Genomic DNA, 14726 nt, shown 5'->3' with positions numbered 1-14726 from the left:
CCCCTATCACAGCCATTGAACTCAGTAATTGTATTGAAGTCACCATTGACTACATGGTGAAATCCCTGAGCTGAATTCCTCTCATGCCACTGAATAAGGAAGGGCGCATGTATCTTTGTAGTGACTAGTTGTATTGACACACCAACCAAAGCATAATAACTTCACCATGCTCAAAGGGATATTCAATGTTTGCCTTTTATTTTATTTACCCATCTACCAATAGGTGCCGCTCTTTGCGAGGCATTGGAAAACCAACCTGGTCTTGTGATTCAATCTGTGTTTGAAATGTACCGATTGACTGAGGCACCTAAAAGATAATTGCATGCAGAGATGAGGTAGTTATTAAAAAATTATGTTTAAACCCTTATTGTCATGCCTGCTCCCGCTTCCCCTCTCTGGTGCTCGAAGGCGCCAGGCTGCCTTTTATTACACACACCTATCACCTTCATTACACGCATCAGCACTCATTGGACTCACTTGGACTCCTTCACGTTGTTGATTGCCCACTCTATATCTATCTGTCTTCCTCAGTTTTGTTCCCCCTGTCAGCATTTTTGTCGTAATGATGTTTTGTTCCCCCGTCCAGACGCTGTTCTTGTTTTGTTTGATGTCCATTTTCCGTCAAATGTTCACTCCCTGTACTTGCTTCTCGTCTCCAAAGTCAAACCTTACTCTTATTGCACACAGAGTGAGTCCATGCAACTTATTATGTGACTTATTAAGCACATGTTTACTCCTGACCTTTAGGCTTTAAGGCTTGCCATAACAAAGGGGTTCAATACTTATTGGCTCAAGAGAATTCATCTTTCATGTTTTATTAATTTGAATACATTTCTAAAAACAGAATTACACTTTGACATTATGAGGTATTGTGTGTAGGCCAGTGACACAAAATCTCAATTGAATCAATTTTAAACTCAGGCTGTAACACGTGGGAACAACATGTGGGAAAAAATATATATAATTTCTGAAGGCACTGTAGCTATTTAACTCATTCTTATACATTCTAATACTCAAATACAAACAAATAGATACAAATACTGATGAAATAACCACTAACCCCTGCTCTATCCTTCAGTTTCCAGCCAATGGTTACAAAGTCAGTGTCACCCTGCCTACCAACCCAGCAATTGTCACCAATTGTAAAATTGTTGGGACTGAGTCAGAAACAAATGTAAGACCTTATTTGCATATCAACATTTACTCAAACTTTTGTTTTCTTAAATATTTTGTTTGTTTGCATCAGTTCCACATTAGTGCTTTATAGAAAAAAAGTATTTAACTACTGTGTAGACGATTTGAATAGGAATTTGTATATGAACTGAAAATGACATTTATATTCAAATTATAAAATACTTTTAAAAACATACATTTTCACACACCACATCCCTCTGTTTTTTTAAATGGCTGCTGGTCTCCATTTTAAAAGTATAGTGATAAAGACCACACACAGAGGTCACACACACACACGCTAACAACATATCCAATTTCAGTGCATCACAACATAGCATCCTGTAAAAGGACACCACACAGCCATTACCTACAGTGGTGAGAGAACGTCTGTAAACCCTTTAGAGTTTTACTGTATTTCTGCATAGATTTGACCTAGTCTAAATAATAGATCAAGTTAACCTGATTAAACAAAAATCAATTGTACTTTTTAATTGATCCAACATTTAACTTCTTTGTCTGAAAAAGTTTATGAACCTCTAAATGAATGAGCTCAATTAAGTGTATTAAAGTAATCAAAAGTTTAGTATATGGTCCTGTATTCCTTGCATTCAATGACTACATGAAGCTTGTAACTCTACCAACCCGTTGTATGCATTTGCATTTGGGGGTTACAGTATGTTTTGCCCAATACCGAAACTGAATGGTGAATAGTGAATGGTGAAAAGTGTCAATTTTGGAGTCACTTTTATTGTAAGACAGCATGTTAACATGTTTTGTTGTAGTAGTGTTCAGAAACATCTACTATTCTTACGTACAATAAAACTGACTCCAAAATGCCACAAGACATTATTCACCATTCAGTTCAGGTTGGGAAAACCTTAACCCCAAAAAAACTGCAAATGCATACAACGAGTTTGTAGAGTTACAAGCGGGATAGGACCGGTCCCTGGTTGTTCTTTGCTTAGTGCGACCAGGTACAACATCTACGTTGTGAGTGGCTACCTGGTTGATCCTGCCAGTAGCATATGCTTGTCTCAAAGATTAAGCCATGCAAGTCTAAGTACACACGGCCGGTACAGTGAAACTGCGAATGGCTCATTAAATCAGTTAGTCATTGCATGCAAGGAATATGAGAACAAATACAACAATTTTGATTACTTTATTGAGCTCATTAATCTAGAGGTTCACATGCTTTTTCCAACAAAGACATTGAATGATGGATCAATTTGCTCAATAAAGAAATATAAAAGTAATTTAATCAGGTTCACTTTATCTAAACAGCTCTTAACCAACCATGTTGTTAGTTTTTTTTGCATTGTTCATAACTTGTTTTGCACATAATGTTGCTGCTACCATCTCTTATGACTGAAAAGAGCTTCTGGACATCAGAACACTGATTCCTAACCTCAGATTAGACAAAGAGTTTTTCTTCAATGAGTCGGATGGGAGGGACAACCGACCAGGCCCAGATCCCCGTCATTCTCTAGAAAAGGAAACAGAGATTTTGCAGAAAAAGATCAGAGTGCCTTGTGAGGATCAGGAGACGAGTGTCTAATCTGCCTATGCCTTCTGTCCTGCTAGCTAGCGTTCAATCGCTGGAAAATAAATGGGACGAACTGAAAGCACATATATCCTACCAACGGCACATTAAAAACTGTAATATCTTATGTTTCACCGAGTCGTGGCTGAACTACGACATTAAAAACATACAGCTGGCAGGTTATACACTCTATCGGCAGGATAGAACAGCAGCCATAAGATATGGGGCAGGGGCATATGCATATATGTAAACAACAGCTGGTGCACGACATCTAAGGAAGTTTCAAGGTTTTGCTCGCCTGAGGTAGAGTATCTCATGATAAGCTGTAGACCACACTATCTACCTAGAGAGTTTTCATCTGTATTTTTTTGTAACTATCTACATACCACCACAGACCGGTGCTGTCACTAAAACCGCACTCAATGAGCTGTATATACCGCCATATACAAACAGAAAACACTCATCCAAAGGCGGCGCTCCTAGGGACTTTAATGCAGTGAAACTTAAATTAGTTTTACCTCATTTCTATCAGCATGTTAAATGTGGAACCAGAGGGGAAACAATTCTAGACCACCTTTACTCCACACACAGAGACGTGTACAAAGGTCTCCCTCGCTCTCCATTTGGCAAATCTGACCATAATTCTATCCTCCTGATTCTTGCTTACACAAGCAAAAATTAAAGCAGGAAGCACCAGTGACTTGTCCTATAACAAAGTGGTCAGATGAAGCAGATGCAAAACTACAGGACTGTTTTGCTTGCACAGACTGGAATATGTTCCGGGATTCTTCTGATAGCATTGAGGAATACACCACATCAGTCACTGGCTTTTTATCAATAAGTGCATCGAGGATGTCGTCCCAACAGTGACTGTACGTACATACCCCAACCAGAAGCCATGGATTAAAGGCAACATTCACACTTAGCTAAAGGGTAGAGCTGCTGCTTTCAAGGAGCGGGACTCGAACCCGGAAGCTTATAAGAAATCCCGCTATGCCCTCCCGACGAACCATCAAACAGGCAAAGCGTCAATACAGAACTAAGATCTAATCATACTACACTGGCTCCGACGCTCATTCAAATGTGGCAAGGCTTGCAAACTACTCCAACACCGTCATTAAGTTTGCTGATGACACAACAGATGACAACGACGAGACAGCCTATAGGGAGGAGGTCAGAGACCTGACCATGTGGTGCAAGGGCAACAACCTCTCCCTCAACGTGATCAAGAAAAAGGAGATGATTGTGGACTACAGGAAAAGAAGGACCGAGCACGCCTCCCATTCGTATCGACGTGGCTGTAGTGGAGCAGGTTGAGAGCTTCAAGTTCCTTGGCATCCACATTACCAACAAGCTAACATCGTCCAAGCACACCAAGATAGTCGTGAAGAGGGCACGACAAAACCTATTGCCCCTCAGGAGATTTGGCATGGGTCCTCAGGTCCTCAAAAGGTTTTACAGCTGCACCATCGAGAGCATCCTGACAGGTTGCATCACTGCCTGGTATGGCAACTGCTCGTCCTCCGACCGCAAGACACTACAGAGGGTAGTGTGTACAGCCCAGTACATCACTGGGGCCAGGCTTCCTGCCATCCAGGACCTCTATATCAGGCGGTGTCAGAGGAAGGCCCTAAAAATTGTCAAGCCATGAGACTTCTGAACAGCTAATCAAATGGCTACCGGGACTATTTGCATTGATTTATTATTAGGACATAGATAAAGAGCTGATCACATGTTATGTCAAATCTATGCAGAAATACAGAAAATGCTGAAGAGTTCACTAAGTTTCTCTCAGCATTAGTAGGAATAACAATACATTCTAAGGGAATGCACTGTATGTCTGGACAGTGACTGTATTATATGACCTGTCCTTTGGTTAGAGTCTTGTTACGATGCCTTCCGATTAAATCAAATCACATTTTATTGGTCACATACACGTGATTAGCAGATGTTATTGCTAGTGTAGCGAAATGCTTGTGCTTCTAGCTCCGACAGTGCAGTAATATCTGACAAGTAATATCTAACAAATTACACAACATATACCCAATACACACAAATCTAAGTAGGAATGAATTAAGTCTATATACATAAGGACGAGCGATGTCATAGCGGAACGGACTAAGATACAGTAGAATAGTATAGAATACAGTATATACATATGAGATGAGTAATGCCAGATATGTAAACATTATTAAAGTGACTAGTGTTCCTTTCCTTAAAGTGGCCAGTGATTTCTAGTCTATGCCTGTAGGCAGCAGCCTCTAATGTGCTAGTGATGGCTGTTTAACAGTCTGATGGCCTTGAGATAAAAGCTGTTTTTCAGTCTCCCGGTCCCAGCTTTGATGCACCTTGCCTTCTGGATGATAGTGGGGTGAACAGGCAGTGGCCTTGATGATCTTTTTGGCCTTTTTAGCCATTCTAAACTGTGTTAATGTTAGGGAACACAATACATGGTGTGGTATTTTATTGGGAAAACCAGTGTGTTTAGCTGGCAGACACCTGACATTTACCTGACACACCAACCCATTTAGGTGGCCTTTTACCTCAAGCAAATACGGAAATGGTATGCAAATGGCATGTCAGCACCGAGCACTCTGTATGTTTGTGTTTACTCTGTGTTCAAGTTCATTGAGCTTGTACTTAGCCTAATCTATGTCTCTCTCTTTAAAGGTCAGGGAGAATTCAGAGGACAGTGCAAAGGTAAGGGAGGTGAGCAAGCGCCTGTATGCCCAGCTGAAGGAGTCAGAGAAGAGACACAAGGAGGAGAGAGACAGAATGCAGGTCAGTGTATGGATAGATTCTCTCTCAAAAGTTTGGACACACGTACTCATTTTTTTTCTTTATATTTACTAATTTCTACCATGTAGAATAATAGTGAAGACATCAAAACTATGAAATAACACACATGGAATAATTTAGTAACCGGCAAAAAAGTGTTAAACAAATCTAAATCTATTTTATATTTGAGATTCTTCTCAACCAGCTTCATGAGGTAATGCATTTCAATTAACAGGTGTGCCTTGTTAAAAGTTTTTAAAAAATATGTGTTTGAGCCAATCAGTTGTGTTGTGACAAGGTAGGGTTGGTATACAGAAGATTGCCCTATTTGGTAAAAGACCGAGTCCATATTATGGCAAGAACAGCTCAAATAAGAAAAGAGAAATTACAGTTCATCATTACTTTAAAACAAGAAGGTCAGTCAATTCAGAAAATTTCAAGAACTTTCAATGTTTCTTCAAGTGCAGTTGCAAAAACCATCAAACGCTATGATGAAACTGGATCTTATGAGGGCCGCCATAGGAAAGGAAGTCCCAGCGTTACCTCTGCTGCAGAGGATAAGTTCATTAGAGTTACCAGCCTCAGAATTTGCACCACAAATAAATGCTTCACAGAGTTCAAGTAACAGACACACCTCAGCATCAACTGTTCAGAGGAGACTGTGTGAATCAGGCCATCATGGTCGAATTGCTGCGAAGAAACCACTACTAAAGGACACAAATTAGAAGAAGAGAGTTGCTTGGGCCATGAAACACGAGCAATGGACATTAGACAGGTGGAAATCTGTCCTTTGGTCTGATTAGTCCAAATTTCAGCTTTTTGGTTCCAACTGCCGTGTCTTTGTGAGGCGCAGAGTAGGTGAACGGATGATCTCCGCATGTGTGGTTCCCACCGTGAAGCATGGAGAAGGAGGTGTGATGATGTGGGGGTGCTTTGCTGGTGACACTGTCTGTGCTTTATTTAGAATTCAAGGCATACTTAACCAGCATGGCTACCACAGCAGCGATACGCCACCCCATCTGGTTTGCGCTTAGTGGGACTATCATTTGTTTTTCAACAGGGCAATGACCCAACACATCTCCAGGTTGTGTAAGGGCTATTTAACCAAGAAGGAGAGTGATGGAGTGCTGCATCAGATGACCTGGCCTCCACAATCACACGACCTCAACGCAGTTGAGATGGTTTAGCATTATTTGGACCGCAAAGTAAAGGAAAAGCAGCCAACAAGTGCTCAGCATATGTGGGAACTCCTTCAAGACTGTTGGAAAAACATTCTAGGTGAGGCTGGTTGAAAGAATGCCAAGAGTGTGCAAAGCTGTCATCAAGGCAAAGGGTGGCAACTTTGAATAATCTAAAATGTAAAATATATTTTGATTTGTTTAACACTTTATTGGTTACTACTTGATGCCATATGTGTTATTTCATAGGTTTGATGTATTCACTATTATTATACAATGTAGAAAATAGTAAAAAATAAAGAAAAACCCTTGAATGAGTAGGTGTGTCCAAACTTTTGACTGGTACTGTAGATTGACTGGTACTATTGATAAGAATGACCTAGAAGTATTACTGTTGACCCCTAAAGACTGAGTGCTCAGTTATTCATCTTTGAGTATTTAGTATTGGTATTTGCATTTAAGCCATCCCAGTCCACAATTGAATATCCACTGATCATGTAACACATTTTAACTATTTCCTGACCATTACTGTAACTAGATTTAATTGGGAACTTTACTTATCTGGCTCCCCCTGCAGGCTGAAAGCGATGAGTTCAGCCGGCGCCTCGACGAGCAGTCAAAGCACCTGCAGTGGGTGGAGGGGGAGGCGGGGGAGCGAGGTCAGAAGGTGGAGGAGTTGCAGAGGCTGCTGGGGGGCATGGAGCTGGAGGGTGCTGTCCTGAGGGGCAAAATAGCCACCAGTGAGGCTGAACTGCTGCAGCTGAGAGCAGCCAAGGAGGGGGTGCAGGAGAAAAAGAAGAGGTGAAGAGGCTCTGTCACCATAACGACTACAAATCAGTCATAAAACTGAAACGTAGATTGTCTGCACATAGTATGACATATACAACTCCTACACTACTGTACATGAGTTGTACATGAGATACTATACAAACATTACAGTCCTCAGCAGCAGGCATTGCTACTGTATGGACTACATCGTTAATGAATTGCCATATTTATCCAAGATACTTAAAAGGATACTGTATACTCTCTTTAAACTTTGGACCCATAAATATGGCAAGTTTATATATAGTGTAAATATTATGGTAATTATGCTTATGTAACCAGTGGGTTGTGGTGTGTGTTGTCAGAACTGAGGAGCTGGAGAAGGAGCTGGCTGTCCTGAAGGAGAAAATCCATCACCTGGACGACATGCTGAAGAGCCAGCAGAGGAAGGTCCGCCACATGATCGAGCAGGTGAGAACACACACATATGGATGCATGGACGGACGTACACACATGCGGCAGATACACACAGGTGGATGTGCACGGAGCGTACATGCACATACAAGCACATACATACACAAACACAAACACACACAAACCCTGCATGCGTAGCAGCCATCAATGGGAAAATGATATTGAAAAGGAGGGATTAGAGGGTTCCTAATTGCTTTGGTTTGTAAAGGCAATAGGGGAGTTACTGTAAGCCAAGCTAAACGGTTTGCTGAAACAGAACACTCATCATGAATAAGTGATGAAGCATCCTCTTCTGTGGAAGTTAGAGTGAATGTTGGTTTTCCTCTGTAGTATCTAAGTGTATTTGTTTTGTGTGTGTTACAGCTGCAGAACTCACGGACAGTAATACAGGAGAGAGAGAGAGTGATCAGGGATCTAGAGGAGAAGGTGGCTTTTCTGGAAGCTGAGGTCAGTACTCATACAGCTATTTGTGTTGTGGTGTGTGTATGTGTGTTTGAGGGATAGGGGTCCCTGTGTTAGGTCCCTCTCTGTCTGAATGGCCTTTGACCCCTCTCCTCTCCAGAACACAGAGATGCGTGACCAGATAGAGTACTTCCTGGAGGGTCAGAAGCCTGCTTCTCCGCCCACCAAAGAATGCAAACCCACTCCCCAGATTACCTACAGGTGACAACAACACCTTCCTGTCTCTTATCTCTATAGGGCCGGTTTCCCGGACACAGATCAAACCTATTCCAGGACTAAAAAGCTATTGTAATGGAGATTTTTCATTGAGTCAAAAAAAAAAATATATATATATATATATATATATATTTACACAAAAATCAATTCAATTAATGTTTGGTTATCTTCATGAACAACACAGCAGCAACACAGTATAATGTTCCAGGATAGAAATGAGGGCCAAGGAAGTTGGTATATTTCTGTTCTTTTGCCCACCTTCATCAATGCACGGAAATAAGTCACTTCCTTCAATCTGAGTCATCGAGATCAAGTCCTGAGCAGAGGGAGATAATGATCAAGAGAGATGGATAGAGGAAGTGATAAAATGAGAGAGACAGCTGGTTGGTGTGTGTGTGTATATACAGTTGAATTTGGAAGTTTACATATACTTAGGTTGGAGTCATTAAAAGTCATTTTTCAATCACTCCACAAATTTCTTGTTAACAAATTATAGTTTTGGCAAGTCGGTTAGGACATATACTTTGTGCATGACACAAATATTTTTTCCAACAATTGTTTACAGACAGATGATTTCACTTATAATTCACTCTATCACAATTCCAGTGGGTCAGAAGATTACATACACAGTTGACTGTGCCTTTAAAAAGCTTGGAAAATTCTAGAAAAGGATGTCATGGCTTTAGAAGCTTCTGATAGGCTAATTGACATAATTTGAGTCAATTGGAGGTGTACCTGTGGATGAATTTCAAGGCATACCTTCAAACTCAGTGCCTATTTTCTTGACATTATGGGAAAATCAAAAGAAATCAGCAAAGACATCAGAAAAAAAATTGTAGACCACCACAAGTCTGGTTCGTCCTTGGGCAGAACTGAAAAAGCGTGCGTCAGCAAGGAGGCCTACAAACCTAATTCAGTTACACCAGCTCTGTCAGGAGGAATGGGCCACAATTCACCCAACTTATTGTGGGAAGCTTGTGGAAGGCTACCCGAAACGTTTGACCCAAGTTAAACAATTTAAAGGCAATGCTACCAAATACTAATTGAGTGTATGTAAACTTCTGACCCACTGGGAATGGGATGAAAGAGATAAAAGCTGAAATAAATTATTCTCTATCCTATTATTCTGACATTTCACATTCTTAAAATAAAGTGGTGATCCTAACAGGGAATTTTTACTAGGATTAAATGTCAGTACTTGTGAGAAACTGAGTTTAAATGTATTTGGCTAAGGTGTATGTAAACTTCCGACATCAACTGTATACACTACCGTTCAAAAGTTTGTGGTCACTTAGAAATGTCCTTGTTTTTGAAAGAAGCACATTTTTTTGTCCATTTAAAATAGATTAGAAAGGGGAGTGGGAGGTCCCCGGTGCACAACTGAGCAAGAGGACAAGTACAATACTGGCCTTCTAGGCAGAGTTACAAAGAAAAAGCCATATCTCAGACTGGCCAATAAAATTAAAAGATTAAGATGGGCAAAATAACACACACTGGACAGAGGAACTCTGCCTAGAAGGCAGGTAACCTCTTCACTGTTGACGTTGAGACTTGTGTTTTGCAGGTACTATTTAATGAAGCTGCCAGTTGAGGACTTGTGAGGTGTCTGTTTCTCAAACTAGACACTCTAATGTACTTGTCCTCTTGCTCAGTTGTGCACCGGGGCCTCCCACTCCTCTTTCTATAGAGGCCAGTTTGCACTGTTCTGTGAAGGGAATAGTACACAGCGTTGTACGAGATCTTCAGTTTCTTGGCAATTTCTAGCACTGAATAGACTTGATTTCTCAGAACAAGAAAAGACTGATGACTTTAAGAAAAAAAGTTATTATTTTCTGGCCATTTTGAGCCTATATTCGAACACGTAAATGCTGATGCTCCAGATACTCAACTAGTCTAAAGAAGGACCGTTTTATTGCTTCTTTAATCAGAACAACAGTTTTCAGCTGTGCTAACATAATTGCAAAAAGGTTTTCTAATGATCAATTAGCCTTTTAAAATGATAAACTTGGATTAGCTAACACAACGTGCCATTGGAACACAGGAGTGATGGTTGCTGATAATGGGCCTCTGTACGCCGCCTATTCCATAAAAAATCATCAGTTTCTCGCTACAATAGTCATTTACAACATTAACAATGTCTACACTGTATTTCTGACCAATTTGATGTTATTTTAATGGGCAAAAAATGTGCTTTTCTTTCAATAACAAGGACGTTTCGAAGTGACCCCAAACTTTTGAATGGTAGTGTGTGTATATATATATATTTATATAGCCAGCTCCTAGCGTTGATACTGATATCTGTTGGTTCGTTGTGATTTGATGCCTGACATACTCTAGATAAACCCGATGGTAACAAAGCACTCTGGTTACAGTGACAGGCCCAGTTCCATCATTACTTTATTGCTTGAGGCATAACCGCATTTGAGTTTTATGTGTGCGTTATTGTCTCTCTCAACTTTTCCCAAAATTGATATCTAGAATTGGTATCTAGAATTGGGAATTTGGCCAATATATGGTATGACTTGATATAAGAAAGAGTGAGCTCATTTTCAAGTCGGTGCTCAATTGACACCTTTTAAAATAGTTGATGGCTGTGTTTTCTAGTTAACCCCTGGGAGAGACAATCCAGACAAAGCAGTTACTCACACACACTGGGGGAGTTTTCAGCACCCAGTTCCGTAGCCTATTTAACCAGGATACCTCTGCTTCAGGGTCCATAGGTCACATTCCTGTGTTTGCAGTGCACCTTACACACACAGTTGCTTGCAGTTGCATGTTAACAATAAGATGTCTCTGATTTCATCTACCTGGTTTTGTCTGAAATTAGATGGCCTTGACGGTATAATGTTTTTTTCTCCCCAATTTCATGATATCCAATTGGTAGTTACAATCTTGTCCCATCGCTGCAACTTCCGCACGGACTCGGGAGAGGCAAAGGTCGGGAGACATGCGTCCTCCAAAACACGGCCCTGCCAAGCCGCTCTGCTTCTTGACCCACTGCTCGCTTAACCCGCGACCCAGCCACACCAATGTGTCGGAGAAAACACCGTACAACTGTTGACCGAAGTCAGCTTGCATGCGCCCGGTCGCTAGAGCACAATGGGACAAGGCCATCCCGGCCGGCCAAACCCTCCCCTAACCCGGACGACGCTGGGCCAATTGTGCGCCGCCTCATGGGTCTCCCGGTCGTGGCTGGCTGCGACACAGCCTGGGATGGAACCCGGGTCTGTAGTGATGTCTCTAGCACTGAATGCAGTGCCAGTGTATAATTTCAAAGGAGGTAGTTTAACGCACTATCATTACACCCTGCATGCATATAACTTCTGATGATTATAGTGTGTCCCCCAAATGGCACCCTATTCCCCCTTTTGGACCCTGGTCAAAAGTAGTGAACTAAATAGGGATTATGGTTGCATTTGGGACGCAACCATTGTGTGTTATTTTCCTATACTGTTAGTACCAAATTTGCTGTCTGGTTTAAGAGCTCTTATTTTGTGAAACAAAATATATTTTTCTGTTACAGTTATGGGCCCTTTTACAAACCAAACATATTTAATGTGAAAACCGTCCCTCTGTCTATTGTAGATATAAGTTGTGTAGTAGCTTTGTGCATAAGGTCTTTGTACTTTTATCTGTGTCTTTGTTTGTCAAAATAAAGCTTATAGTAGTTGAAAAAAAGTTGTTCCCTCTTTCTGTCCCACATGTTAGATGTCTTTAGATAAATCAAAAAAGCATTATAATAGACACTTTATTATGGAGAGTGATCAGTGCCAGTTCAAAATTGCAATGCTTAGATTCTGAATTGAAATGCGAAAATTATAAATGTTATATTTTCTAATCAATGTCATGATTCTTGCACCAATGAATTTTCAATGTTAAAATAAAATGAAAATGGCTGCTTGAAAATTGGAAACGGTAAACGGAAATTCTAAAGGAAAATGGTAAACAGAAAATGGCAAATGATTAAGGGAAAATTGTAAATGCAAAGTGAAATGGAAAGTAGTTGTTTTAATTTTCCAACTGCCCAATTTGGCATTTTCACTTTTTATTTTCAAATTCCTTCCTGGAGGTGTGAACCAGGAGAGCAACAAGACATCAATCACCATACAGGGATACATCCTAGCCATGAGACACTCTGTGCATTGACTTTAGACTAGCGTAACTGACAGGGTTCGAACCTTGTGTCCTATACACCAGAAGAACAACTTAGCCTGCTAAACCAAGGCCTAAGAAATGTATCTTGGGGAGCCAATGCAATTTTTTTGGTCTCAGGCCAAGTTACTTATCACATGTGCGAGGTCATTTTGTCATGGCTAATCCTGTTCTTTTCGCTAAAACATATCAATAATGCCAAATTATTTGTTTTTGGGATTTTTTTAAAATTCTCCTTGACCGTCTAGCTTTTATTTTGGTGATTGTTAGTTCTCAAAGATTATATTATTATCACACCTATAATATATACAGTTCTGGCCAATTATGAGCGCACCCTTGCACTTTTAAATAATTCGCTATTTCTTCTCAAATAATAATAATCATAATAAACACCTTGGTAGTAGATTTTCAACATTGAGGAACCAATTTTATTTTTGTCAACTTAAGTTTCCATTTATTTTGTATTTTTATAAAGACAAATGACATGGACAAAATTATATGTACCCTGGAGCTAGTACAGCATAGCCTTCGGCCAAGAACACTCCAGGCTTCTTGTAGCCATCAATGAGCTTGCTGCACCTTTTAAATTGCAATTTGGCCCACTCTTCAGCAGCAAACTGTTCTAAGTCTTCAATGTTTGAGGCGTGATGTCCACTATACGTCTATTGCTTAATTTGGTCATTGGTAAACATAGGAAGACACCACTGCTGAAGGAGACTAGAAAACCTGAATAAACTTGTCAAAAACCCACCCAAACAACCCTAAATCCCAAGTGAAATGTTGTGGACCAATGTTTGAGCTATTTGGCAGTATAGATCAGTGCTGTGTTTACCGACAACCAAACAAAGCAGTCAAGGAAAAGAACACCATCCTTACAATCAAAAATCGGGGAGGTTTAAAGATTCTGTGTGGTTGCTTTGCTGCCTCTGGTGCTGGGGGCCTTGAACGTGCGTAAGGCATCATGAAATCAGCAGATTATCAGGTGTTTGAGTCCAATGTTCAACCCAGGTTCCAAAAAAATGGGTGTCCATTGAAAGCTGTAGGTCTTCCAGCAGTACAATGACCCCAAACACACATCAAAAAGCACCTTGGAATGGTTCAAGAAGAAACACTGGACTGTTCTGGAGTGGCCAGCAAAGAGTCCAGATCTGAATCACATCCATAACCTATGGCGAGAAATGAAAACAGCAATTGGTGGAGGGCACCCCTCAAACAATGAAGAATTAGAGAAGTTTGCTGCTGAAGAATGGGCCAAATTGTTTGAAGGGTGCCCTCCACCAATTTATGTTTTCATCTCTCGCCACAGGTTATGGATGTGATTCAAATCTGGACTCTTCGCTCTGAATTGTTAAAGAAAAGTGTAAGTCTGACCATATAAATGGTCGGAACTGTAGGTACATTCTCCTTTCTACATACTTTATATCTGGTTTACACTGAATGCATTTTTCCATTCTGAAATTAATTTCTACATTTATTTACACCCTTGTCATATTTGTGCTGTGGCTCAGATGTGTCTCTGTGAGGAGGAAGAGGTCAAAGGATGGTGAATTGTAACTCAGGTGGTTTAGTTACCAGACATGATGAGTAGGCCTTACCTTGCCTGAGATCTGAAGAGTTGCATTGGCTCCCTGAGTCAATGCCTAGGCTTCAGCTTAGCAGGCCTATGCTTTTCTGGTGCGCAGGAGACCTGGGTTCTCACCCTGTGTGTTGGTTACTCTAGTCTAAAATCAATGTACAGAGAGCCCACATGGGGTGTGGTGTTGCTCTCCTGGTTCACGCCTCCAATAAATCATATGCATACACTTTGAAAAATGAAAATTGAAAAAGAGAAAATAATTAATTGGGTAGTTGTAAAATGAAAACAGCCACTTTCAATTTGCCTTTGATTTTCTGTTTACCATTTGGCTTTTTCTATTAACCATTTTCACATTTAATTTTAAATTTGGAATTGAATTGTGGCATGAATCATACACTGATATACATTTTAT

General features: G+C 40.5%; 1 protein-coding gene across 19 annotated transcripts in view; it reads left to right on the top strand.

The window, feature by feature from the left end:
- The window catches only part of LOC110495992 (myocardial zonula adherens protein), a 43946-nt gene extending 31682 nt beyond the window's left edge, over positions 1-12264 (top strand). For 13 of the 19 annotated variants that reach the window (XM_021571583.3, XM_090208363.1, XM_090208362.1 and 10 more), the window contains 6 exons: positions 1079-1174; positions 5384-5494; positions 7247-7470; positions 7800-7905; positions 8272-8355; positions 8471-12264. In XM_021571583.3, the coding sequence (XP_021427258.2) occupies positions 1079-1174; positions 5384-5494; positions 7247-7470; positions 7800-7905; positions 8272-8355; positions 8471-8575 (726 nt within the window). In that variant the 3' untranslated portion in view covers positions 8576-12264. The remainder of the gene's footprint in view (positions 1-1078; positions 1175-5383; positions 5495-7246; positions 7471-7799; positions 7906-8271; positions 8356-8470) is intronic. The other 6 variants (XM_090208365.1, XM_090208374.1, XM_090208373.1 and 3 more) reach the window with 2 other exon arrangements.
- Positions 12265-14726: the final 2462 nt, after the last annotated feature.

The sequence above is a fragment of the Oncorhynchus mykiss genome, chromosome 18 (assembly GCF_057628025.1).
Source record: "Oncorhynchus mykiss isolate SJ-2025 chromosome 18, ASM5762802v1, whole genome shotgun sequence".
In the NCBI taxonomy this organism is placed as follows: domain Eukaryota; kingdom Metazoa; phylum Chordata; class Actinopteri; order Salmoniformes; family Salmonidae; genus Oncorhynchus; species Oncorhynchus mykiss.
Note: the sequence above shows the minus strand (reverse complement) of the source record. Positions and strands in the feature narration are given on the sequence as shown.